This window comes from Mesocricetus auratus, unplaced genomic scaffold, assembly GCF_017639785.1.
Source record: "Mesocricetus auratus isolate SY011 unplaced genomic scaffold, BCM_Maur_2.0 Super-Scaffold_4256, whole genome shotgun sequence".
In the NCBI taxonomy this organism is placed as follows: domain Eukaryota; kingdom Metazoa; phylum Chordata; class Mammalia; order Rodentia; family Cricetidae; genus Mesocricetus; species Mesocricetus auratus.
In genome coordinates, this window is record NW_024429182.1 from 19,428,141 (window position 1) to 19,456,137 (window position 27,997).

The 27,997-nt window shown below is 47.1% G+C and overlaps 2 protein-coding genes across 2 annotated transcripts; both read right to left on the reverse strand.

Moving 5' to 3' along the window:
* Positions 1–435: 435 nt before the first annotated feature.
* Positions 436–27,577, reverse strand: Hoga1 (4-hydroxy-2-oxoglutarate aldolase 1). The gene is made up of 7 exons (XM_005063594.4): positions 27,092–27,577; positions 12,100–12,228; positions 11,821–11,948; positions 11,023–11,157; positions 10,677–10,773; positions 8,574–8,707; positions 436–1,127 (listed from the first exon to the last, which is right to left on the reverse strand). Exons 1-7 carry the CDS (start codon positions 27,282–27,284, stop codon positions 978–980), a joined length of 966 nt encoding a protein of 321 aa, XP_005063651.1. The 5' UTR covers positions 27,285–27,577; the 3' UTR covers positions 436–977.
* Positions 20,450–21,941, reverse strand: CUNH10orf62 (chromosome unknown C10orf62 homolog). The gene has a single exon (XM_021223016.2). It carries the CDS (start codon positions 21,735–21,737, stop codon positions 20,742–20,744), a length of 996 nt encoding a protein of 331 aa, XP_021078675.2. The 5' UTR covers positions 21,738–21,941; the 3' UTR covers positions 20,450–20,741.
* Positions 27,578–27,997: the final 420 nt, after the last annotated feature.

The following is a 27,997-nucleotide window of genomic DNA, read 5'->3' on the forward strand; positions in this document are numbered from 1 at the left end:
GAGCCTGTTCTTGTGATAAAGCAGATTTCAAGACAGCCTAGTATTGACTGTGCCATGTGGTTATTAGTGGCCAGTCTTATGCAGATCTAAGAAAGGGGCAAGCTGAGCAAGGGAAAACATAAAATGTACATTTTGAGGAGAAACAAAGCACCAGGAAGTGTAATGAAGCTAAGTCAGGGCTCAAGGAAAAAAAAAGTTTAAAGAAAGCCCTGATGCTGATTGGAATAAAGAGAATGGTGACCTCAGGGCAAGCCTCTACCCTCCTAAGCTTTCAACTTGTGAGACATAAGAGACATAATTAAGGAAAAGCTTTTTATTTTTGGTTTTTTTTTGTTTTTGTTTTTCAAGACAGGGTTTCTCTATGGCTTTGGAGGCTGTCCTGGAACTAGCTCTTGTAGACCAGGCTGGCCTTGAACTCACAGAGATCCGCCTGCCTCTGCCTCCCGAGTGCTGGGATTAAAGTCGTGCGCCACCAACACCCGGCTAAGGAAAAGCTTACACAGTGAAGAAAACCATCAAAAACAGAAAGTGCTTTCAATAAAAATGGTCCCCATAGGTTCATACAATTAAATGCTTAGGGAATGGCACTGTTTGAAAGAATTAGGAGGTGTGGCCTTATTGGAGGAAGTGTGCCACTGGAGGTGGGCTCTTTGGGGTTTTCAAAAACTCAAGCCAGGCCCAATGGCTTTCTCTTCCTCCTGCGTGTGATCCAGATATAGAACTCTCAGTTCCTTCTCCAGCACCATGTCTGCCGCACGCCACCGTGCTTCCCACATTGAGGATAATGGACTAAATCTCTGAAGCTGTAAGCCAGGCCCAATTAAGTGCTTTCCTTTACAAGAGTCACTAGGGTCATGGTATCTCTTCACAGCAATAGAACAGTGATTAAGACAAGCTCCAATTCCTAATGCCCTGCTCCTCATCGGGCTGTGGGAACAGGAAGTACCAAAAGGCTCGGGCGAGGTGTTTCCTCCTTGTCAGAGCCAGCCATTGTTGCTGAAATCCAAGCGCAGGGCCTCCTCCTCGGTGGGGCTCAGCTCCTGTAAGGGGGCACGACAGGGGCCTCCATAGTAGCCAAACCAGTCCATGGTTTTCTTCATCCCCGGGATTCCAAAGCGCCGGGTCACCTGAGAAGAAGCACTTGTTAGAACAGACAGCGTGTGGAGCCCCCATACCTCAGACACATCTACCTGAACCTTGGCATCTGTTGCTTCATAAAGTTGGGGTTCCCACTCTCTGGAAAAGAACTCTAATCTGTGGTGCAGATTGCAGTGAGAATCCAGATTTGGAGGAATGTCCCTTTTGGGGGTTTAGGAAGCAAACTACTTTAAGGATTTAGGCAGTATGCTGGCCTGCCCCTGTCACATGGCAGAATGCACTCAGGCAGTACTCTGGCCAGCCACTATGCAAAGGATCCCTTTAAAAGACAGACCCCGCCCACTCATGCTCTCCTTTCCCGCTGTACCCCTGGGGCAGGCAGGCCTTTTCCTGTCTTCCTCTTCTGTCCTCTCTCTGTCTCTGTGTCTCTTTACCTCTGTTCTCTTTCCTTCCTCCTCCCTCCCCTTCCTAATAAAACCTGGCACTTAAGCTCTGTCTGCCCGGCATGTCTGTCTCCCGACTGGGTTGACCTCGCCAGTCATGCTCCAACAAGCAGCCGGGCACCCAGCACTTGTGCTGGGATAGAAGGCTGTCCTAGAAGAAGTCGGCAAGGCCCAGGCACCACAGTCCCGCCTCTACTGGGTCCCTGCAGCACAGCAGACCTGGTTAGGTTAGCAAGGAAGGAGACGGTTCCATGACAGCCTTGGGCATAGTCCAGGTCCTCAGTCCCCAACATCAGGGTCCCCCACACACCCACAGCTCCTTCCTAGACCTATTTAAATGCTTTCACAGAAGATAATACAGCATTAGCCAAAGGAGGTTTGATGTATAACTGTACTATTTATTGCCTGAGCAACTTCTCTTCCCCAGAAAAATTATCTCTAAAAGCTTGCATATTACAGCACCTACAGCTATTGCCACAGGTTAAAATCATACAAGGAATTTTACAGAATAAATAAAGCATCCAGTTTCTCTCCTTTTGTTATAGCAACTGAATGGAAATATTGGAATGAATCTTCGGTGACCTAAAAACTAAGAAAGAACTATTATGTAATAAAGCTTCATTTTGGTGGAAGGGAAACTTCAGAGGTTTGGTTTCGTTAAGGGTAAAAGCAATGAAGTGTTCAGTGGAGACAGGCTGGGTGGATGTTGGATAAACTGGCTTACAACTATTCACCACTAGAGGACAGCCGTCATCAGCAAACCGATGTTTTCCCACCCATGATGTCTTAACAGCCTGGCTTTTAAAAGCTGGAAGCTTTGTAGTTGGTCAAAACCTCCAGAAGAAGATGGAACCGTGCAGGACCTGGAGAAAACCTTGTTGCTATCATGGGTGCTGAAGATAGCCAATGTACTTCCTCCTGGGTCCTGGAGAAAGGGCTAGCTGTTTGGGTGACAAAGACCTTAGAAAGTCCTAAATATAGCTTGGGGCAGGAGGCTGGCTGGAGGGGGCAGGCAGCAGCAGAAGAACATGCCTTGGACAAGAACAGGGCAATAAAGTGACATCAGGCTGCTGTTGGAGTGTCTGAGCCTACAGCTCAGGCAGCAGCAACAAGGTGTTCCAGGCATTCCTGAGTGTGTGCCCAGGGCTGGCATAGGAGGACACAGCCTGAAGGGAGGGGCTTCCCATCTTCCCATGGGGGCAGCCAACACCACTTCCTCTGTAAAGTGAGATGATATCAACACCTACCCATAGAAGTGACTCAAGCATCAGATGACAAACACCATTAGAATCACAGCAGTCCCCAAGCCTGCTGGAGACACCACTCCCCCCCCCCCTCCGTCCTGGCAGGATGCAGACATGGGGGCCCTTTTCTCCTGGAGGTGGATGAGAGTGAGAAAACCAGGCTTCCACCCCAGGGGAATGGCCAGAGTGTTGAGGGCAGTCCCAGCCTCCCTTATCTAGAAGGCTTCTTTTCTGCAAGTTCTTAGAACTATTGAGAGTCACTGGTGGGGGTGGGGAGCTCCACATCCAGGAAGAAGACCCCTTTCCTTCTCAGCTGTCCTTCTGAAACTGAGGAAAGGACCCAAGCTAGGCAGGAAACCTAGAACACCCCCGCCCCCGCCCTTGCTACAGAGTGCCTGCCACGATGGAGTTGGTGAACAGGTAGTTTGCATACTTGCCTCTGATGCAAAACTTAAAAGCAAAAGCACAGTCAAGGTAAGGAGGATCTAGTGGCACAGGCCTATCATACCAGTTACTTGGGGGCAGAGGCAGGGGGATCATAACTTCATGGCCTGACTGGGTTATAGAGAAACTTCAATGGCAGCCTGGGCAATGTTTTGTTTGTTGGCTTGACTTTGTTTCTAGAAATAGATTTAGGGGAAAAAGTCTTAATAAGTTTGTTCCCATTAAAGCCAGGAAAGTAAAAATGATTATAAATTGAGTATATATAAAATATTCAAACCTAAGGTAAGTAATGTTCTCAGTTTTATATACCCACTTTGATATATATATATATATATATATATATATATATTATAATATTCAGGGTGGAAAGGGTCACAACTTGGGAAACTATTTAAAACGTTCATGTTTGAGAAGACAGAGACATTGTGCTCGTTCTTTCCAACAACCATGGACGAACACTCTGGACGTTACAGAAAACCGGCAGTACAATCTGTTCTGTGCGGTATAAGGGTCTTTAATCCCAGCACTCGGGAGGTAGAGGCCATAGCAAGTTCCAGGCCAGTCAGAGCTGCACAGTGAGACCCTGTCTCACTGAAAACTCTGAAGATAGATTGAAGAGGAAAGATGGACCTGGGACCTCTAACACCAAGAATCAACGCAATGGTGAGTTCCCTAGTTCAGATTTGGGACGGGTGATAGCAACCATACAGTATCAGGGGCACAATCAATAAAATCCGCAACAGGAGCTGGGGAGATGGCTCAGTAGGCAAAACACTGGCCAGGCAAGCCTAATGACTTGAGTTTGATCCCTGGAACCCATATAAATGTAGGAGAACCAACTCCGCAAAGTTGTCTTCTGACTTTCCAATGCACAGTAGGACATGCATGTGCAACCCCCAATAATAATAGGAAGTTTCTTTTCTTTCTTTTTCTTTTTTTTTGGGGGGGGGTTTCAGACAGGGTTTCTCTGTGGCTTTGGAGGTTGTCCTGGAACTAGCTCTTGTAGACCAGGCTGGTCTTGAACTCACAGAGATCCTCCTGCCTCTGCCTCCCAAGTGCTGGGATTAAAGACGTGCGCCATCAATGCCCGGCAATAATAGAAATTTTAAAATAAAAGTTCCAACAAAGAGAGCTGGAGAGATGGCTCAGCAGTTAAGAGTACTGGCTGCTCTGCTAAAGGTTCTGAGTTCAGTTCCAGTAACCACATGGTGGCTCACAACTTTCTATAATTGTAGTCCAATGATCCCATTGAATCACCATGGCCACACATGTGGGGAATTCCACAAAATGTCTGAAGAAGAATTAATATCAATTCCATATCATCTCTACCAGGAAACAGAAGAGCAAAGAAAATCCCCTAGCTCATTTGATGAATCTTCTACATCTCCAGTGCTGGGAATTAAGGGCATCCTTTCCCACTGTGGAAAGAAGGATGGGTGGGAGAGAGGAAGGGAGGAAGGAAGGAGGGAGAAGAGAAGAGAGAGAAAATAAGGAGAAAAAATAGATCACCATTTCTAATGAATATAAAAATTTTAGCAAAATATCACTAAATGAAATTTCAGCAATATAACAAAACAAATACATACTATGACTAAATGAGGGTTTTCCAGGAATGCACATCTGTGTCAACTTTTGAAAAGTGATTAGCCTGGCATCTGCCCTTGGAGATGTAGAAGCAAACAGATCTTTACGAGTTTGAGGCCATCTTGGTCTGCATAGTAAGTTCCAGGATCGATAGAGCTCTGTAGAGACACTCATCTCAAAAAACAAAACAAAACAAAAAAGTGACTTGGGGCTGAAGAGATGGCTCAGCAGTCAAGGGGACCCAAGTTCAGTTCCTGGCAGCTACATAGGTAGCTCACAACTATCTACAACTTCAGTTGGTTTTCATGGCCACCAGGCATGCACATGGTGTACATACATGTAGGCAGAACACCTACACACATAAAATAAAAAATAAATAGGTTTTTAAAAATTGACTATATAGTTCATGTTAGCAAGCTAAAGAATAGTCACATGATCATATAAATCAAAGTGAAAAAACATTTGACTCATTGATGATTTGTAAAAATTCATAGAAAACCGGGGATTGAGAGTAATATTCTCGATTAATAAAAAGCATCTGGCCGGGCGGTGGTGGCACACGCCTTTAGTCCCAGCACTTGGGAGGAAGAGGCAGGCGGATCTCTGTGAGTTCGAGGCCGGGCTGGACCGATAGCCTCCAAAACAATACAGAGAAACCCTGTCTCGTAAAAAAAAAAAACAAAAAATAAAATAAAATAAAAAGCATCTGCAACAACTTAGATAAGGCATTATACTTGTGTGAAAGACTGAGTGTTTTCTCTTTAAGATCAGGAGCCAGGAATTTTATTCACCCTAGTACAGGAAGTCCTAGTCAGTGCAGAAATGCAAGAAAAGCAAATGAAATACGTAGACATCAAAATGGACATGATAAACTCCCCTTGTGTGTAGATGATATGATTATCTATGTAGAGAATTCCAAGGCATCTACAAACAAGAAACCCCTCCTGGAACTACTAAGTGAGTTCAGCAAAGCTGTATGATACAAGATAAATATTTTAAAAATCAGCTGTAGGGCTGGGAATGCAGCTAAGTGATATACCAACTTGCCTAGCATGCTTGAGGTCCTGGGATTCATCACACACACATATGAACAGAGACAGAGAGAGAGAAACAGACAGAGAGAGAGAGAGAGAGAGAGAGAGAGAGAGAGAGAGTTATGTTTCTAAATACTAGTATACTAGCAATGAATATACAGATAGTGAAATTAAAATACCATTTTCACTTGCCCAAAAAAAACATGAAGTAGCTGAATGTGGTAGTGCATGCCTTTAATCCCAGCACTCAGGAGACAGAGGCAGGTGAATCTCTGAGTTTGAGGACAGCCTGGTCTACAGAGCAAGTTCCAGGCTCCAAAGCTACACATAGAAACCCTGTCTCAAGAAACAAAAATGTTGAACAATGACACAGGGAAAATGTTGTCATCCCAGAGTGGTCTATAGGTTAACAATTCCTAATAAGATTTTTTTGTAGTTGTCGACAAAATTATTCTAAATTAATATAGAAAGACAAAAGAATCAATTACCTCAAGTGATTTTAAAGAAGATTTAAAAAAAACAAATAGAGGAAGCAGCCTATTACAAGACTTACTTGGACCCTTATGCGGCAGCTAACAGTCTAGACTGTGGCACAGTAGAGGTATAGACACACGGATCAATGGAGAGAATAGAGAACCCAGAAATAGCCTCTCACAAACCTGCCCCGCTGACTTCTGACAAAGGCAGAAAGGCAGCTCAGCAGAGGAAAGAAAGCTTTCTCTACAGATGGTTTTGGAGGCAGTGGATATACATAGGCAAAAAAAAGAAGCCTTGACCAAAGTTAACTCAAAATGGGTCACAAACTTTTTACAATGCAACTATAAAACTTTTAGGAAGCAAAGTAGGAGAATATATTTAGCCACTAGTTCTGAACAAAGACTTCCTAGGCTTGACATTAATCATATGAGTCAAGAAAGAAAATATTGATAAATTTGACATCAATAAAATTTTAATTTTTTAGCCTCCAAAGCAACACAGAGAAACCCTGTCTTGAAAAAGCAAAAAAAGTTAATTTTTTCCAAAATTTAAAATTTGATTGACCAAAAGCATGTAAATAAAATGAAAAAGACAAGCTATAAACTAGGGGAAATATTTACAAGTACACATTCAACAAAGGACTAGTGTGTAGTTCTTCCAAATTTAACAATTAAGAAAGACATTCACTTAGAAAATGGGCAAGATGCCAGGTGTGATGGCTCATGCCTTGATCTCAGCACTTGAAAGGCAGAGACAGGCAGATCTCTGTGAGTTTGAGTCCTGACTGGTCTACAAAGTGAGTTCCAGGACACCCAAGGCTATAGGAAGAAAGGAAGAAAGAAAGAAAAAAAAAGAAAGAAAGGAGAAGAAAAGAAGAGAAAAGGGATGCCAGGACTGATATGAATAGCACATGGCTTTGTGTGAGGCTTGCGCACAATTTCCAGCACCAGAAAGAAAATGAGCACAGGACATAAACATATTTGAGTGACAAGGGTGTGACAAGCAAATGCATGAAAAGATGTTCGATGTCCTCAGCCACCAGAAACATGTGTTACTTCCCAATTATCAAAAGAGCTGATATAAGACAGCCTAACATGTATGCTGGTTAAGGATACAGACAGAGAAGGTGATCAATGAGGATTCATATTAATGCAAATGCAAAGTCAGGACAGTCCCAGCTACTTAGGAGGCTGAGACAGGAGGATCGCAATAAGCAACAAGTTCAAACCCAGCCTTGGCAACACAGTGAAATTCTTTCAAAATTGATAGGGGTGTCATTCTGTATACTGTGAATATGTTTCCCTTATTGGTTGATGAATAAAGCTGTTTCAGTCAATGGACAGGCAGGATGTAGCCAGGCAGGAAATATAGGCAGGGCTACCAGACTAGGAGAATTCTAGGAAGAGGATTGAAGACTGAGTCACCCAAGAGATGCCATGTAACTACCAGGGAGGTATGACGACAGGGCATTCTCTGCCAAAACCAGATGGAGATACATGGTTCAATAGAAATGGATAATAGTTAAAGAGAGAGCTAGCCAGTAAGAAGCCCTAGCTACCGGCCAGTTTATAATTAATAAAAGCCTCTGTGTGTTTATTTGGGACTAAAAGGCTACACGAGACCAGTAGGAACAGAAACTTCCATCCACACAAAATAAATAAAATAAGGATATGTATTTTTCAGCTTTCTTCAGATTTCAAAATAGCTTTGATCTTGACCATTCCTGCTGAGTTCCCCTTGACCTGCCCCCAAAAGAACTGGACCATAAAGTCTGAGCTGCAGAGCACATGACTCTGAGGACTCTCCTGGAAAATCTCCAGTTCTCTGGCTGTTGGTATCTGTACCCCGAGTTCTCCTCTGCTGTAGTCACTCTGACTGTCAGTGTCTGTACCCCGAGTTCTCCCCTGCTGTAGTCACTCTGTCAGCATCTGTACCCTGTGAAGCTGTTGTAAAGCAGTGGCGTATTGTCTCTAGGCTTTGAGCCTCTAGGTATAGTCCCAAAGTCACTGATGTTGCCATCACTCAGGACACTTGTTTCAGTGCATGTTCAAAGGGTTGGACATTTAACTGGCCCACATGGGAATTCCAATGAACCATGAAGCTTGAGAACTGACGGGGCTCACCCTTTCTGCAATTGGAGTTTCCTGGGGAGGCAGTAGAGGCTCCCACACTGGGATATTCTCTAAATGGACATTCTGTAAAGGAAGGATTGAGCAGGGACCCCATGCCAGCCCAGGTTGGGAGCTCACCGCGGTGTTGGGCTCGATGAGGCGGTGCTGCAGTGTCCTGGCAGCCTCCCACTGCCCTGTGAGGCAGAGTCTCTCCAGCTGGCACACTTGAGCCCCTAAGACATTGGCTAGACCGCATATACCCCCAACAGCTCCTGCCCAAAAGAGACACAGAACATCCGTCAGGGCCACTTACTATAGAGAATCCCAAAGCCTGGGCCCCATACCTTTTCATTTTGGGAACAAGGATGTAGGTTTCTTTTTTTTCTCTTTTTCCTTTTTTTTTTTTTTTTTTGGTTTTACGAGACAGGATTTCTCTGTATTGTTTTGGAGGCTGTCGGTCCAGCCTGGCCTTGAACTCACAGAGATCCGCCTGTCTCTGCCTCCCGAGTGCTGGGATTAAAGGCGTGTGCCACCACCGCCCGGCGGGATGTAGATTTCTATACTCTTTGGGTCATGTCACAGGCATGCCCTGTGTGTCCAGAGTATGTACTTCCAGAGGCAGACTCTGCCTGTCTGTTGGAAATAAGAAGTCTGCATGCCAGTTGCTGCTCCGAGCCAGCGGTGGGACAGGGAGCACAGCCTACAAGACAGCCCCTTCACCTACTTCCCATCTACATGTTTCCCCCAACAGGGTCTTGGGGCTGGGAAAATAGGAACTGAAGTTCTAAAATCTTCTTCCTCTATTAACCAGGTCACCACTGGTAGGGTGTGGGAAAGCAGCCTGGATGTGGGGTCAGGAGCTTGAGCATTTCTTCCCCTTGGCTTCATGGCACGACACTCAGTCTTTGCGTGAGATTCTAAGATGAGTCAGGACTGCCCCTAAGTATAGCGGCTCAAGACTGGAAGAAAGATACCTACTATGGGGCCAGTGAGATGGCTCAGTGGGTAAAAGATATTTACAGTTAAGCCTGATGACCAAAGTTCAATCCCCAGGACTTAAATGGTAGAAGAGAACAACTTCCCAAAGTTGTCCTTTAACGTCCAAATATGTGTCATTACATATTGCACCCACATACACATATGCATACAAAATAAAATATAATTTTAAAATTTAACAAGAACAAATTTATTTTAAAACAAAAGATACTCATAGCCAGGCATGGTGATACATGCCTTTAATCCCAGAAGCACTCAGGGAGTAGGAACAGGTGGATCTCTGTGAGTTCAAAGGCCCTCCTGGACTACATAGCAAGTTCTAGAATAACCAGGGCTACATAGAAAGACATTGTCTCAAAAAAATTACATATTATGTGTTGGGCACTGTGGCTGATGGGGCTGGCCCTCTAATCTTCAGATCACTTCATTTCTTAGGGTAAATGCAGGCCCAGTGAGGGCTAATGTCTTCACTTGGATAACTGGGTGTATAAGTAGCATGGTTGAAACCACAGCTCAATTGCCCTCACCTCCAGACCCTGTGCCTTCTCCATCTGTACATCGGGAAAGAGCTACAAATGCCCCTCCCCCACCTTGAGCTTTAGAGACTGTGGGATGATGGTAAAGGGAGAGGGACCAAAGCTGAAGTCTGAAGAGCCCGGAGGTAATGGAAACCACTATTGTCTCCCACAGTGCCGAAAAATCTACTCAGTCTCAGCTTGCTTCTGCTCCTCTGTCCCTCCCACCAGGACTCAATCCCACCTGCACCCAAAGACCCTCTGTCAAAACAAATGAAAGCAGTTGGCCTGCGTGGCGTTGCTAGGATGCTGGACTGCAAGAGAATCTGGCAAGACAGCTAGAGATCCCATCCCAACCCCCCCAGGTCTGACCGTTCATTCTGTCCCATGGTCAGAGGCAGAGGAAAGTGGACTCCTGGCCTAGAGCAGGGACCTGAGACCTCTGTTCCCAGGAAATGATTTACAGGGTGATATTAGAGGAGCTAATTTTGTCATCTAAGCATGGAATGTGGGTCTTTAGCAACTGCAGGCATCTCTACAGGCCAGCACTGTCCTCTTATGCCCTCCCCCCACTCAACAGGGCCAGGCCCAAGCACCCAGAGTTGAGACAGCTGCTCCCTGCAGACCCAGGCCTGCCCCCACTCCCCTCCCACCCTGTCTCTCCCAGTAGTCCCAACATCTGGGTGCATCTTGGTTGGTTAGGACCATTTGAGAGCAGCAGGACACTTACCCACAGCATAGCTGGCCAGAAGGAAGCCAACTGACCCAGCCAACACCTGGAAATCCTGCCTGCTAGTCTTGTGAACCATTAGCCCGATCTTTGTCACCTAGGGCAGTAAATGCAGGGTGAGAGCTGGGCCCCAGAGCTCAGCAACCAGCCTGGACCGCTGGGCACGTGCTGTCAAGATATAGCCCAATATCCAGAGAGATGCCCTAAAGTTCAGACAATGCCTCAGGGAGCCCACCCAACAAGCATGGGACAGATAGAGGTCCCAGAGCTACTCTGGGTTAGAAACTACCATGCTGGAAGCAGAGAAAGAGGAGGGGATCCCAGTCTGGGGGCTGTTGCCACTCACATCACCACCGCTGTCCTTTATGCCAATGATATTCGGGTGCTGAGACAATGTAACCACTGCGTCCATGGGCAGGTCTAGCCCGGTGTTGGCTGGGACACTGTACAACACCACAGGGATTGGAGAAAGATCGGCCACCTGTGGGGCACAAAGGAGGAGATGATGAGTGGCTGGGTCTGAAGGACCGGAGGCTGGACGTGTCACTGCAGGGCTGTGCGACAGGTCTGCCTCCTGAAGCATGGGGAGCAATGATGGGAAGCTTCTGAGTGCTGTCTGTACATCAGGAACAACTCCAAGCTATGTACGCTGCAGACCTTGTATAGCCCTGGAGAAGGCCTTACTCTTCCTGTTTTATTTCATTTCTTTAGATAGATTTTATTATTTTTTAGTCATGTGTGCGTGTGTGTGGGTATATGTACATGAGTGATGGTGCTCTCAGAGGCCAGAGGTTTCGGATCCCCTAAAACTGGAGTTAGATATGGTTGCAAGCCACCCAACATGGGTGCTGGGAACTGAACTTGGGCCATCTGTAAGAGCATTATGAGCTCTTAACCATGGAGCTATATCTCTCCAGCTCCTAGTCTTCATGTTTTAAAGGACACTGATATAGAGAGGTCTGGTAAGTGGTCTAATGTCACACAGTTGGTACATGATGGCCTTATACCTAGGTCCTAGAGTGACTATATTAACATGATATAGGCTCTCTACTCCACTCCTAGCTTTTCCTTAGGCATGGACTCCATCTCTGACAACCTCCTCTTGATCCCAGGCCTGTAATCCATGGCCACTCCTCCCACCTACCTTGGTGTAGTGGTGAATGAGGGCCGCGCTGCTCATGCGGCCACGATAATAACAAGGAGTCACCACCATGGCGGCATCAGCACCAACCTGAGCCATGCTGACGGTCATCTCTACTGTGGCTTGAGTGGCTGCAGTGAGGGAGAGGAGAGAAGGCAAGCAAAGAGGGCCTCACTGGGTCCCAGCAGAGGCAAAGCAATGGGCAGAACCCAACCCCAGGGCCCAGGAGCCTGGATCCCCCACAACCCCGCAAGCCCAGGTCCCAAGGCATTGTGTTCTCACACTCGCAGCCAGAGCCGGCTATCAGGAGCTTGTCCTTGGGTATGGCCTGTCGCGCGCGGCTCACCACCTCCAGGCGCTCGATGCTGGTCAGGAATGGAAACTCTCCAGTAGAGCCCTGGACCACGAAGCCTACAACAGAGCCCCATCACTGCAATCTACCCATCCCACCCTCTCAGGAATATCAGGATGCCGGTATTACACTGTCTCCAGGATTACCTTCCACCCACCCTTCCCATCCCTGTCCTGACATAAACAGAGGGTTCTCAACAGATGCACAGCACTGTGCCCACCATTTTCCTTTGTGTGAAATGCTTTTAAGTATTCCAGAAAGAATAGTCTATAACTTGCACCCATGGTGCCAGCATCCACGACAACCCTCCCTATTACCTTCCTCTTGGGCTTTCTGTCCCAACTCAAGTGTTTATTGTTCTTTTGTGTCTTTATACACTTTTAATATAGACAAGGACCCATGGATAAGATCATTTACACTTCAGATAAATGGAACCAGCTTATGTAATCTGACACTTAGACTTTTTTGCTGCTGCAAATGATGCTGGAACAAACATTTTCTGGAAAGATCTTTGGCTATGTCTATGAATTCCTTTTACATTCCCATAGTTAGGTGTGACAGTCGTGTCTGTGTGTAGCTTCCTGGGTGCCATGCTTCCCACTGGTCAACACCCCCCCCCCACAGCAGGAAGGTTAACTGCTAGTGTTCAGCCATGTCAATTCTGTGTATCCTCAGGGCTAACGTTTGCCAGTTTTCTGTGTCAAAGTTGGTATTGTCTTTTTTTTCTTCTTGTGTCACCCTGTTGGTTTGGTTTTATTTGAGACAGGGTCTCACTATGTAGCACTGGCTGGCTCGGAACTCATGATCCATCTGCCTCTGGTGTTAAAGGCATGTGCTTCCGGCTCACCCTCCTGCTTTATCAAACATTTGTTTGAGCGGTTTCTAACCCTAATCAGTTAATGATGCCAACATTTTTATTTCTCTGAAAGCCGAGCAGCAGCAACACTCTTGTCAGAACCTCCCTCCTGTGTTTTCCCATTTATTTTCTTTTCCTTTTCTTTTTCTTCTCCATGCCCGTGTTGGTTAACCTCAATTGTCAATTTGATGAGCTCTGGAATCATTCCAGGAGCCAAGCTCTGGGTGTGCCCGTAGGGGTTGTTTGATTAGGTTATCTGAAGAGGGATGACTAGTCCACTGTGGGCGGTGCCATTCCCTGGGTTGGGATTCTGGACTGTGATGTCCACCTCTCCAGGATGGACTGTAACCTCAAATATTGAGTCAAAATAAGCCCTTTCCCCCTTAAATTGCTTTTGTCAGTGTTAAGTCTCAAATCCTGGGACAAACAGCCACCAGGTACTCCCAGCATCCCTCAGTCTCTACCTGTTATGGGGTATGTCAACCTCCTCACCCCCAACCCCTCCCCTCCCCAGGCCAGGGCTGGTCTGCCTCTGCCCCCAGGCTCTACCCTATAGAATCCAGCCATTCTGGCTACCTGCCCCTTTTGTGTTTGTTTGTTTGTTTCTTCGAGAAAGGGTTTCTCTGTTTTGTTTTTGGAGGCTGTCCTGGAACTAGCTCTTGTAGACCAGGCTGGCTTCGAACTCACAGAGATCCTCCTGCCTCTGCCTCCCCAGTGCTGGGCTTAAAGGTGTGCGCCACCACCGCCTGGATTACTTGCCCCTTTCACATTTTGCCTTAGCTGCTGCATCTGCTTCCTTTCCTCTCCCCTCTCTCCTCACATGGCTCAGGGTCATGTCCACTCTGAACTCTCCCAGATGTCCCTGCCTCTGGCTTTGTTCTCGATTTTATCTACAATAAATGTTACCCTCTGCCCTACCTAGGAGCAGTCATGGCCTTTTCTTTATATTTCTGTTTTTCACTCAGGTAGGGTATTTTATCAGTGTTAGGAAAGTTAACAAAGACAATGTCCTTCCATTAAAACAAACAAACAAACAAAGGAAAAAATGAAAACAAAACCCCACATCTGTGCTGGGTGGTGGTGGTGCATGCCTTTAATCCCAATGGGAGGCAGAGGCAGGTGGATTTCTGTGAGTTTGAGGCTAGCCTGATCTATAGAGCCAGGTTCCAAAGCTATAGAGAAACCCTGTCTCTAAAAACCAAACCAAACCAAAAAAACCTCATCTGTAATCCTAGCACTTGAGTGGTGGAATCAAGTGTTCAAGGCCAGCCTGGGGGATATGAGAGACCCTGTCTCAAACAAACAATAAAAATCATAAGTAGTTAGCCAGGCAGTGGTGGTACATTCCTTTAATTCGGTACTTGGTAGGTAGAGGCAGATGGATCTCTGAGTTCGAGGCCAGCCTGGTCTACAGAGTGAGTTCCAGGACAGCCAGGGCTACACAGGGAAACCTTGTTTCGAAAAATGAGAGAGAGAGAGAGAGAGACAGAGAGAGAGAGAGACAGAGAGACAGAGAGACAGAGAGAGAGAGAGAGAGAGAGAATTACAAGTAGTGTACAATTACAGCACCCAATACGCTAGGATTATAAATAAATAGGAATGTGGGGGAAGAAAGAGACAACAAAGCTGGGAGAGTATTCGCATACAAAATCCATGCCACACAACTGTGTGTAACAAGCCCTAAATTTAATGAGCGTGTTCCCAGTAGTCACTGCTAAAAGAGCAATGTGGTCCCTAATGACACGCAGAAACTGGAAGATAAGAGCAAAGCAACTGTCCTGGAGAAACACAGAGTTTCCTGGCACTGACACCAAGAGAAAGGATTCCTGTGAGTCACCCTTCACGGGACACAGTGTGATGTCCACTCAACTTCATACACACACCTTTTCCATGTCGTTCACCAACGCATTAGGACAGTGACTTTTCCTTTTCCTTTGTGATACTACAAGGAACATGTTGAAACAAATAGGGTTTGGCTTCAGTTTGATTATGTCCTGAGTCCAATTCCTCAGGACTGGGAAGGTACAGCCTCTTGTTCTGGTACAGGAGGTTTCACTACTTCCTGGGAGTGTCTGGCCCCTTTGAAGAAGCCGCTTGCCCGGCGAGGACTCCCATTTAGCCAACATGGACCAACCCTCCACTGTTTCAAGACCAAGATCGTGCCACTTCTATTTAGTTGCCAAGGTTATCTGCTACCTCAAGTTGTGACAGGTTTATACTGTGGTTCCCTAGCCCAGCTATAGTCACTCCCAAGTCACTCTTAATCTCATACTCAGACAAGCTCCTGGACTCCATAGGTGGATCTCAAAACAGGGCAGTAGGGTCTAATGCCCCGGGAGGCAGCAGCAGGCCCTACAGTCCAGTCTCCTGTGGCAGAGCCTCTCACTCTCACTCCTACTCCCTCATTCCCTGCCACTCCCCCCGTCCCTCCACTGCCTCCCACCCTCCCACCCACAATCAGACCTGACTTATACCTGACTCCCAAGCATGCAGGCTGGGGAGTCGTCACTTCTTTAAGTCTCCATTTCCTTTTCTGTGAAATGACAACTCATTCCAGCCCTATCTGACAGAGTCGTTCCAAAAGCTCAGCTAGGAAAATGCTCCACAAAGCCCTGACATCTGGGAGCTGGTGCTGCAGAAAAGTCCCCTCCTTCACTCTAGCTACTGTCCAATCAAAGGCCCGAGACATTTGCATCGACCACATAAAAGGTCCCCAGGCACTAAGGGCCAGGGAAGCAGCCACAGAGCAGTAAATGGTTGGGACACAGGCTCTTGCCAAAAATCCTGGACCAGCTCTCAGGCTGGTCCTCTTACCAACTGAGTGAGGTCTTGAGAAAATGACTTAGCCACCAGGCATGGAGGCACACACGTGTGACCCTAGCACTCAGGAAGCCAAGGCGAGAGGATCATGAATACAAGGCCAGTCTGGGGCTATATAGGGAGATCCTATCTCAAAGTAATAATTTATAAGGAAAAAGTGGAGGAGGTGGAGAGATGGCTCAGTGGTTATGTATACACACACACACACACACACACATACACACGACAGACACATATACACAGATGTGTATAAATTATTTTTTAAAAGAGAGAAATATAAGAAATGGCTTAACCAAATCTTAGCTTCTTTAACTAAAAAATGGAGATACTGGTATTTATTTTCTCAAACAGTGGAGTTAAAATGGGATACTCTTTGTAAAGTACCTATACTGGAGTCTAGTGCTGTGTGGGTGCTAGGTGCAATCCTTCTGGAGTTGGAAAAAAGTTCACCTTAAAGCAGGAGTATGAGCCGGGCGTTGGTGGCGCACGCCTTTAATCCCAGCACTCGGGAGGCAGAGGCAGGCGGATCTCTGTGAGTTCGAGGCCAGCCTGGGTCTACAAGAGCTAGTTCCAGGACAGCCTCCAAAGCCACAGAGAAACCCTGTCTCGAAAAACAAAAAAAAAAAAAAAAAAAAAAAAAAAAGCAGGAGTATGGCTGGGAGAACTACTCAACTACTGCCCCCACCTGCACCAAAGTCCCTCTCACTGTGGAAGTTGCTCAGGTGGGCGAGGCCTGAGTAGGGTACTGAATGGGCATGGGCTGCATGTGGCCAAAAGGAAGCACAGTGTCTCACAGAAGGGGTATCCTAGGTCATGGCCCCCTGGAGCCTCATCATTGCTCCCTCCTCTCAAGTGTCACCCTGGGGTTCCTCTGTGGGGCTCTGAGCACTGAGCCTTTCTCCTCTGAGCTTCCCTTCCCTGTTCCTTTTTTTTTTTTTTAACCATGTTCCCTTTGTGTGCTCACATGCAAAAATGTGCTTGGAGCCCTTCAGTCCCCCCAAGGGATCAGGCAAGCCCTCTCACCTTGGCCTCTTCCTCAAGATGAGAACTGAGAGCAGATGGACTCCTTCCTTCACTCTAAGTTCCACAGCCATTTCTTCTGGCTTTCTCCTTGGCCTTCACCCATCTATTAATGTTCACCCCTGTCCAGACTGGGGGTGTGTCTTGGACACCACTTGCTTGGTTGTGCAAGGCCCTAGACGCACTGTCAAGCACCACAAAAGCAAATTCACCAGGGTTCTCCTCCATCCACAACCCCTGCCTTCTCCTGCCTCTGCACAGTAGCTCACGGAGGTCTTTGAAGCCAGTCAAGATCTCTCAAAATCCAAGCGCAGGTGTCTCAAATCCCTGTCCCTCTGGGTCCTGCAGCGCACAGCATCCTGCTGTCCTACTGTGTGTTCATTCAGCCAGGGACGGTAGCCCTGCTCATGATGACCAACATAGACTCACTGAGCTGGTATTGCCAATCTGCGGTATAAAGCAACCATCCTGCATCAGCAGGCCTGAGGCAGAACTTTTTTTTTTTTAACATGCTCTAATTTGTAATTTATAATTTCTCCCTCTGGGAAGAAATACCTGACAAAATGCTTAAGCAATTTCCCAATGAACTTTAATGGAATTAGGTCTGGATCTGGGAGAGCAGCCACCTCCCAGATGGCTCAGGCCAGACCCTGGTGGCTATTCAGCTGCTTTTTTCTTTTTTTTCTTTTTGGTTTTTCGAGACAGGGTTTCTCTATGGCTTTGGAGGCTGTCCTGGAACTAGCTCTTGTAGACCCAGGCTGGCCTCGAACTCACAGAGATCCGCCTGCCTCTGCCTCCCGAGTGCTGGGATTAAAGGCGTGCGCCACCAACGCCCGGCTCAGCTGCTTTTTTCATCAGTCTTAACGGTCACCTGATGTTTTTTTTTCCCCTAATAAAAATGTCCACACCAAAATCTGTATTTAAGTGGTCTGTCTATGGGCCGTTTTGCTTACAACAGGACTGTAATAAAGCTTTGACATGCGCTCATGGTTTGTTTGCAAGCCTTGAATTTTGAAGATGGCAATGGGATATGAGGAATGCCGATAACATCTTCCTTATAAGCACAAGAAACAGAACTGGGGATTAACATGGGTGCTCGAGGAACATAATTTTGTCAACTTGAAATATTTCCAATTTTTTTTTGACACAAGGTCTCTTGTTGCCCAGGCTGGCCTTAAACTAAGTGGCTGAGGATGACCTTGAACTCCCAACCCTCTTGCCTCTCTATCTCTGACATGCTGAGAGTACATTTGTGCACCACTGTGCCTAGCTGAAACTTTTAAAAATATATTCCAAAATTGTGAGCTAATTTGAAGCTTTATGTAAGTCTTTGAGTTCATGATTTCAGACATCCCAGGTATATATGTCCCTTTGTCTTTTCTGGGCTGAGGAACAAACCCATGGCCTTGAACATAGCAGCCAGGGCTCCATCATTGAGCCATCTCAAGTTCTGCGCTTGTATATTTCATCTTTTCAGATGCCAAATCTCACCACTCTCTTGCCTTTTGTGCAAGTTTTTAGCCTCCAATACTTTCCCCTGTGATTGACCCTATTTTTTTCAATTAAATTGTCGATTTTGACCTGGTGGTAGTAGTGCACGCCTTTAGTCCCAGCACTCGGGAGGCAGAGACAGGTGGATCTCTGAGTTTGAGGCTACCCTGGTCTACAAAATGAGTTCCAGCGCAGGTTCCAAAGAAACTACACTGAGAAACTCTGTCTTGAAAAAAACAAAACAAAATTGTGCTTTTTGTCTGTGAGTGGTTATGTATGTGCAGATGTGTGCGTGTGTGCGTGCGTGCGTGCGTGCGTGCGTGTGTGTGTGTGTGTGTGTGTGTGTGTGTGTCAGGGTAGAAATTTATGTGGAGGCCAGAGGACAATCTCAATTGTTTTTGTTTATCCTGTTTTTTAAGACAGTTTTTCCCCTAGCCTGGAGCACATTGAGTTAGGTTGGCTGGCCAGAAGCCCCAGATCCTGCCTCTTCATTACAATGTGTTATTGTTTTGTTTTTTAAAACAAGACAGGGTTTTTCTGTGTAGCCCTGGCTGTCCTGGAGCTTGCTCTGTAAACCAGGCTGGCATCGAACTCACAGAGATTCGCCTGCCTCTGCTTCCCATGTGCTGGGATTAAAGGCGTGTACCACTACTGCCTGGTACAAAATTTAATGAAATATTATATTGTACATTCCTCCAGTGGAACCCCTCCCATTCGGAGGAATTCTTTCTGTTTTCCTTAAGTTGACCTTTATTCTGCTGAGAATTATGTAAATAAAAATTCATATACATTTGTGGCAGTGACATTGTCCAGGGTTCTAAAGCTCTTGCAACCTTGGTGGTGCAAGCCTTATGACCTGAGCTAAATCCCTGGAATGCATGTAAAGATGAGGAGAAATGACCCTATAAAATTGTCCTCTGATCTCCACAGGCACATATCAGATGTCAACAGTAAATCTAAAACATTTAAAATTTAATTCATACAAATTTACACTAGCAGTGTCCAGAAAATAAAAATACTTCCCAACTGGTCACCTTTAATGACCTTAGCTATCCTTAGTGATTTGCCCCAGATATCTAAGGTGCACAAGGTAACCCCTGGTAAATACATAACAGATTCAGATCTATGTCAAAGATTTACTTGGAGTCAGGTAGTGACTTGTTAACTCACAGAAGTGGCTGCTTTATTTGGGGGTAGAGGGTCATTTCTTACACTGAGACCCAGGAAGAAGACTCAGGGAGAATGCTAAATTTATAAGAGGGCAGAAGAAAGGTAACGTGTGCCTGGAGATGTCAGGGGTAAGCAGAGAAGCAGAGCCTTGAGAGTGGAAGAGGCAGAAACCAGGGGGCTTCCTGGGATTGTGGAGCAAGCTGGATCTAAGGTCTCTTACTATGTCACCTCGAGGAATTTTATTTCTGAACCACAGGGACCTAATAGGGTAGAATACATTCCCTATGGCTACGGCTTAATACGAAGCAAAACATCTACCTCAAAAATCAAAACTGTGCCAGGATATGGCGGCACACACCTTTAATCCCAGCACTCTGGAGGCAGAGGTAGGTGTATCTTTGTGAGTTCAAGGCTAGCCTAGCCTACATGGTGAGTTCCAGGACAGCCTGGGCTACATAGTGAGACCCTGTCTCAAAAAAACAAGTGAAAGACCTAAGTAGTCTGAATAATGGTGGTAGATGCAATAGCCATAGTAATGGTGACATGACCCAGGTGTGTCTCTTCCAGCTTTAGAGCTGTGGACACATGGATCCCCATGGACCCCAGGGACTTGAGATGACACCAAGAGGATGGGGCCCAAAGTCCCACTTGGGTGACTTATGGCTTACTCTCTGCTGAAGCCCGACCCTGGTTCCCTCTTCCCCAGCACCTGACTCCATCCTGGTCTCTTGGTAGGCAGGTGGGTTTGAAACCTCTGGAAGTATCTAGTCCTATTACCTGATGCCAGGGGAAACTGTTATGGTTTTCAGTCTGGTGCAATGAGAGGTCCCCAGCCAAGGCCCACTTGCAGAACTACTGGGACATAGCCTTTCCTCCAACCCTGCCCAGAACTCAGCTGGTCACAGATCCCCTGGACACAGAAGGAGGGCGGGTAGGGCTTTATTGGCTCCATCCATTCAGGCACGTGGAGTCAGTGTGGGGCTCACGGCTGCTCCTGTAATCTGCCTCATGTCTTCTCTTGTGGGTCTTCAGGGCCCGTGGGCTGTGGTAGCTGCATCCCCTCCTCCCTTACTCATGACGCCAACTGGGGCCAGAAGTAGGGACATGGGTGGCAGCCTCTTACCCTAGACCACATAGGTTTCCCCATAGAAGAGAAAACAGGCCTGTATATGTGAGCCAGCCCTGTTGGGGGAAGGGGTACATGGTTAAGTGGCTTCAAGAGTCACAGATTTGGTTGCTGCGGTTGGGCAGACTATGGTTCTCATGGCTTGCGTCACCTGGCTGACCCTGGTGACTCTGGTGGTTTGAGTGGTCCAGATGACTCTGGTGGCTTGAGTGACCCGGATGACTCTGGTGGCTTGAGTGACCCGGATGACTCTGGTGGCTTGAGTGACCCGGATGACTCTGGTGGCTTGAGTGACCTGGATGACTCTGGTGGCTTGAGTGACCCGGATGACTCTGGTGGCTCAAGTGACTTGAATGATGACCCTGGTCTCTGGAGTGACCCGGATGACTCTGGTGGCTCTGGTGACTTGAATGATGACCCTGGTCTCTGGAGTGAACAGGATGACTCTGGTGGCTCTGGTGGCTTGGATGGCTATGTTGGTGACCATGGCGACTCTGGCTATAGACAGTGTGCATTTGGTTGGAGCCAGCTATGGTGGTTTCCCGATGAGTGAGGAAATTCCTCTTCAGCTTTATCTCCACCTCCTCCAGAGCCTTCAGCTCTTCTGGGCTGATGTCCCTGGATTCCACATGGCCTGTTTGCTTGTAAGTCTTGGCACGTTGCAGCATGGAGTTAGCTAGGTGATGCCCCTTGGCATCGATCTCCTTGGTACATGCAGCCACAGCAGCCCATGCGTCATCCTCCATTGACAAGGTCTTTCCTGACTCCCTCTGGGTCTCTTTGGTCACTGAGGTCCCAGATACCTTCTGTTTGCTGGTAAAGGAATCTCGGTGCAGAACCATGCCCCCTTCTCCATGTGTGGAGGTGAGGGTATCCATGTGGATGGTGGTGTTTGCCTCCTTGTGCCTATTTTCACATGAGGAGCCGTTGACGCCGGCATAGAGGTGGGTGGGCAACCTCTCTTCGGAGAGGCGGCTAAAGTGAGATTTGATCCAGCTGTCATTTCCTCGGCAGGACTCGGGAGGCCTGTCCCCAGAAGACTCCTCTATGGCTGTCTTCCTTTTCTTCCTCTGAGCCCACAGCATGAGGCCTCCACCTCCTAGCACGACGAGGGCAGTCCCCAGCACCACCTTGCATGATGGTTGCTGGAGGAACTTTAAGAAGTCCTCCAGGGCCCTAGGCCTCTCGCAGAGCTAAGAGCACGCTGGGAGTGGCGGAGCCCAGATGGTATGGTTCATGCTTGAAAGGGCTCCGGCCCCGCAGGTGTCTGGCAGGCAGGCACCTGCCTCATCCTCCCTAGTAGGCCCTCTGACACCTCAGCAATGAACCCCATTGTGAGGAAGGCAGCGGGGGTGGGGTGGGGTGAGGTGATCTAGTGAAGTCTTATGAAAGGGTTGGGTCTTGTCTCGCCTCCTGCCCTCTGGAAACAGTGTCATTTAGCTATGGGATGCTTCTGTCTTCCCCTTGCTGTACACTCTTCTGCTCTGTCCCTCTGACTTTCCAGTCTTTGGTTTCCCTCATTGTTCCTCATCTAGCGGCCTCCAGAGCACGGAGGACAGTGAGTCAGTTTGACCATGACAACCTGGGACACCCTTAGCTGAACTGGAACCTATCCCTGGTCAATATCTCCTGAAGGACCCGAGTGCTGTCAGCACAATATACACTCTCTCCTGGATCCATTACAGGGTTCAGAAAGGAAAGGGCCCAGGAAGGAGCTCATTCTGGAACAATATGAGGTCACAATCGAGAGCAGACAAAGCAATGGGCTGAGAAGGCAGAGTGCCGAGGACAAGCATCAGGACCCAGGGCTTGGGGCCTTTCCAGCGTAAACTACAGAGTGTTGCCAGAGTGTTTGCTTTTAGAGACGGTTTCTCTGTAACAGCCTTGGCTGTGCTGGAACTTACTTTGTAAACTAGGCTAGCCTCGAACCCACAGAGATCCACCTGCTTCAGATTCCCAAGTGCTAGGATTAAAGACGTGCACCACAATGCCCAGCTAAGATCCAGATATTTTTGCCCCAGTAAATAAGCATCATGAAGTTTTGAGTAAGTGGCTGGCTAACCAGATTTGCCACAGAATCCTGTACAATCCTGTAATTCCTGTGTATTTGGAGCTAGAAACAGACCTGGGCTACTGTTTCCCTCAAGACATGTAGCACACGCAGAAAAGCCCAGATGGTCCTTGTAAAAAGTTGTGTTATGGGCTGGAGAGATGTCTCAGAGGTTAAGAGCATTGGCTGCTCTTCCAGAGGTTCTGAATTCAATTCCCAGCAACCACTTGGTGGCTCACAACTATCTATAATAGAATCTGATGACCTTTTCTGGCATGCAAACAGAGCATTTATATACATAAATAAATCTTTAATAAAAAACATATTTGAGGGGCTGGAGAAATGGGTCAGAAGCACTTGCTATTCTTCTAGAGGACCTGAGTTCCGTTCCCAGCACTTGTCAAGCTCCAGCTGCAATGGATCTGACACCTCTGGCCTCCTCTGGTGACTGTGTTCAACATGCCCATGCCCAGGTGCAAGCACACATACCTACACAAAGTTAAAAATAAAATCATCTTTAAAAGTTTTTACTGGGCATGGTGGCACACACCTTTAATCCAAACACTCAGAAGGCAAAGGTAGGCAGATCCCTGTGAGTTCAAGACCAGCCAAGTCTACAAAGTGAGTTCTAGGACAGCCAGGGCTATGTAGAACCTATGTCTCAACCTCTTATCCCCCTCAAAAATATTATTTGAAATATTTTCTTTCATCAAGTAATTTTTATATAACAGATGTTTTTCAGAAGGAGCCGTGTCCCACTCTCCATGCTTGAGGGGCTCTCATCACTGCAGCCTGGGTGAACTGCCCCTGTGAGTGTTTACTAGCCTCACTGGAAATAACAACTCAAAGTCCATGTCTGAGGCTGTTTACAAGGGTGAGTTCAGGGCCACTGGCCCTTCCGAACAACCCCTCCCTCCAGTCCTTGGCTACAACCTTTTAAAAGTTTTACTTTTTTTTTTTTTTTTTTTTTCGAGACAGGGTTTCTCTGTGGCTTTGGAGGCTGTCCTGGAACTCGCTCTGTAGACCAGGCTGGCCTCGAACTCACAGAGATCCGCCTGCCTCTGCCTCCCAAGTGAAGTTTTACTTTTATTAAAAAGTTTAAATTAATGCCAGGTGTGGTGGTGCACACCTTAGCCCCAGCAGTCAGGAGCTAGAGCTAGGTTGATCTCTGTGAGTTTGAGGCCAGTCTGGTCTACAGAGTGAGTTCTAGGACAGTTAGAGATACATAGAGAAACCCTGTCTCAAAAAAAAAACTAAATTAAAATATAATTACATGACTTCTCTCTTCCCTTTCCTCTGTCCAACCTTCCCTATGGCTCTCTGATTCACTCCTTCCCCAATTGTTGGCCTCTCTTTCTTTATTGTTACGTGTATATGCATAAATACAACCAGCAAACTCCCTGTGTACATGATCTCGGGGCTGACCACTTTGTATTGGATAACTAATTCAGGGGTTCATCCCTGGGAGAAGCTAATCCTTCTCTTGGCAGTTATCAGTCAGCTGTGGTTCTCGTTCTAGAGGTGAGACTCCGATGAGATTTCCCCATTCCAAGTTAGCATGTCTATTGATCCTGTCATTGTTCAGGCACATGTTTGGTTATAACTTTTATTCTACTTAATAAAATTTAAAAGCTTAAGATTACAGAAGCTCTTACTCAAGTCCCACTTTTATAACCATAAAACCCTGTGCACCACACTCAAGTCTGTACTGTGCACAACACCCTGTGCTTGCTGTGGTACTAACACCATTTCTGATTTTCTTGGTCTCAGAGAGATGCTTCCGTATATGAATGACAAGCTTTTGCAGAGTTGGTAATTCTCTTAACTACCAAAGACATCCCTTATCTACAAATTAAGACCCACTTCTTCCTTCCCAAGTAGCTAGTGGTGGTCGGTTTGTTTTGCTAACTGCATAGCTTTTAAATCTTCCTTATCATTTGTTGTTTGTACTTGAATGGAACTATTTTGGTTTAGAACTGACATGTATTTTCTATATTGCAAATAGAGGCTAAATTTTTTACACATTCTTTTCATATTTATTGTGTGTTTTGTTTTTTTGAGACAGGGTTTCTCTGTTGTAGCCTTGGAACTCCCTCTGTGAACCAGGCTGGCCTTTAACTCACAGAGATCCACCTGCCTCTCCCTCCCAAATGCTGGGATTATAGGCATGTATTGCCACTGCCAGACTGTTGTAGAGTTTTATGTGATATTTGAAAAGGCAATAACTAATTTGTCTAAAAAATATTTTACAATTTTGGGGGGTACAGGTATCATGGAATGCATGTGGAGGTCAGGAGATGACTTGCAAAGTTGGTTCTCTTCTACCTTATGTTCTGGAGATTGAATTTAAGTCATCAGGCTTGGCAGCAAGAACCCTTCCAGTGTGTTATCTCACCAGCCCCTTAACTTTTATTTTTAAAGGAATACTCTTCATTTCAATAATCAGCACAAATTAGCAATACTTTAAAAATAAAGATAGAAACTAACTAGCTGGGCAGTGGTGCATGCCTTTAAGCCCAGCACTTAGGAGGCAGAGGCAGGTGGGTCTTTGAGTTCATGGCCAGCCTGGTTTCCAGAGAGAGTTCCAGGACAGCCAGGGCCACACAGAGACACTGTCTTCGAAAAACAAAAACAAAAAACAAAAAAAAGGAAGGGAGGAAGGGAGGGAGACAGGAGGGAGAGGGAGAGAGAGAGAGAGAGAGAGAGAGAGAGAGAGAGAGAGAGAGAAAGAGAGAAAGAGAGAAAGAGAGAAAGAGAGAGAAAGAAAGAAAAAGAAAACTCTGTGTTCACAGAAGCACCAAGAGCAGGCTTCCCTCTCCTCTTTAGAGGACTTGCTGCCCACACTGATGCCAAGTAGCACGTGACAGCTGTCTCCATCTGCCCCTTGGACTGCAAAGTCTATTCCAGAAAGCAAGAGAAACAGATTTAATGTTTTGGCTGCATGCTGGAGCCGTGACTAGACCCCTGCGTCTGTCTATGTTCTCTATGCCAGCTGTATGGTTGACCATGTTGGGGGAATTATGCTGAACTCCATGCCTGAGAGCCTGGGGGCTTAGTTCCTGTTCTCAAGTCAGGAAACTGGATTGGGGGGGGGAGGCTGTGATTTCTTAGTCGCTATGATAGCCAGAGCAGGAGTCTTCTACCTCCAGACACTGGACTCTTCCTCCCACAGGCTCCAACTTCCTGGTATGTGGTGAATGGAGGAGTCAAACACCATCAGGAACCCATAAACCAAATCCCCTCAAACTGTCCAGGGTATGCCATGCTGGTGACGGGAGTTAGGGAGGCAAAAGGCAGGTCCAGAGAGGAATATGGAGGTCCCCGTGCACTCCTGGATGGCAGAAACACCGTGGATACAAAAGCCAGTCCTCTGGCCCCTGCTCTAGAGTGTTCTTGATCCTTAAGCTGAAGCAAAGTGTTCTCTGAAGCTAAGAATTTTCATGCTTTACTTTAAGGAAATCAGGTCTCAGCCTGACTCCAGACCACCATAAGCAATGTCCAGCAGATGCACTAGCTCTGTTCAGTATGTGAACCCATAGGCCATTTGTCCCTTGACAAACACTCATATCACCTGACCACTGCAGTGGGCTCAGCTGGGCCACCAGTCACTGTCACAAGGCAGCTTTGCCACAATGTCACTTGTACTTTTAATAATCATCATCTCAGTAATCAATACCTCCAAATGAATAGCATTCTTGGATTTACACCATGCTTTTACTCACATTATTCTGGACTCTTCCTCTAGCTACCCCATGATATGGACTTTATCACCCCCATGTGTCATATGGGGAAACAGACATAGAGCAACCCATAGTAAGGACCGTTGGCAGAGTTGTAATTGGAAACTCGAGGCCACTATCCTAGCTGATAGCCTGTACCTCAGTCAGAGCCACACCAGTCTCAAAACTGGTGCCCACCAAACAGCATCTGTTGCAACAGTCTTTGAGGGAGATCCAGCAACTTAGGAGGTGTTAGAATCAGTGGACAGAACAGAGCGTGTAATCGACTAGTCCAAATCTCAATTCAGCTATGTGTTAGCTGAGTGGTTTTGAACAGTGACCACATCTCTCGGACCCTGGGTGAAACAGGGGTAAAGCAGAGGTACCAGCACACTGAGAAGTAGTTCTGCCAGGCAGGCTTGGAAGGAAAGGAGGCGACTGCTGGCCACACTGTCATGTGACTGGGCCAACTGCCATCCACCTTCCCATCAGCAGAGGGCCTGGTAGACATGGATGCCTTCATTCACTGTCCCACGTGATCCCCACAATAGCCCGGGAGCTGAGGCGCCTCAGCCCTCCACAGCTGGGGAAACAAAGGCAGATGGGGCTCCATCCACGGTGTCAGCCCTGTGTCACCTCCCTGGATCTGGCTCCCCAACGGCCCTCTTACCTCGGAAGGGGAAGGTGCTGAGTTTATTCAGGTTCTCTTCCAGTTTCCCATAGTCTACCTCTGCGGTGGCGGTGAACGGGGTGGTAATGGGTGGGTAGATGCCGGCAATGTCTATCTTCTTCCCCTTCATATTCCTAGACAAGCCCCTGCTCAACCCCTGCCTCATGGAGGCCCACATCTTGGGGTTTAGCATTTCTGCAGGAGAGTTGAAGCCACAGGGGAGCTGAGTTTGGACTCCTTTTCTCACTGTTAATAATCAACAGACCCTGTTAAAAATTTGTTTCCTCAAGCCACAACTTGTGGACTTGTGGGGAGTGCAGCCTAAGGGCGGGCCTAGTAGCTCCACGCGGGCCTTCTTGGCTGCTGGGAAGCAGCAGGAGAATTGCCACAACCCAGGCCAGAAAGAGAGCTGGCTCCTTGGGCCCTCTTCTCACAGGCCCAAAGCCCGGAGCTACCCCCACCCCAACACGCGCACGCGAGCGTGCGTACACACACACACACACACACACACACACACACACACACACACACACACACACACACACACACACACACACCCTCGGTCTGAGCCTGACGCAGTGATTGGCTGAACTGACCTGGCCCCGCCCCACAGTAACCAGTCACTGGCAGCTCAAGAAGCAGTTGTGAAAAAAAAAACCGCCTCCTGTCCACCTGGCTTCTGCCAGGCTGTAATCCCTCTGCTGGCCACACACAGACACACACCTCCATAGAACAGTCTTGCGGATGGAGGGCAGAGGACCGGTATACCACTGAGAAGAATATATCCCAATCCTGGCTCTAGGGATTAGGGAAGAAAACAGGATGATGCAGACAAGGCAAGGCCAGGCCAGAGTAGGGAAATTGCTTAACTCTGGAGTCAAGGGATTCCACATTCCCTTTGTTCCC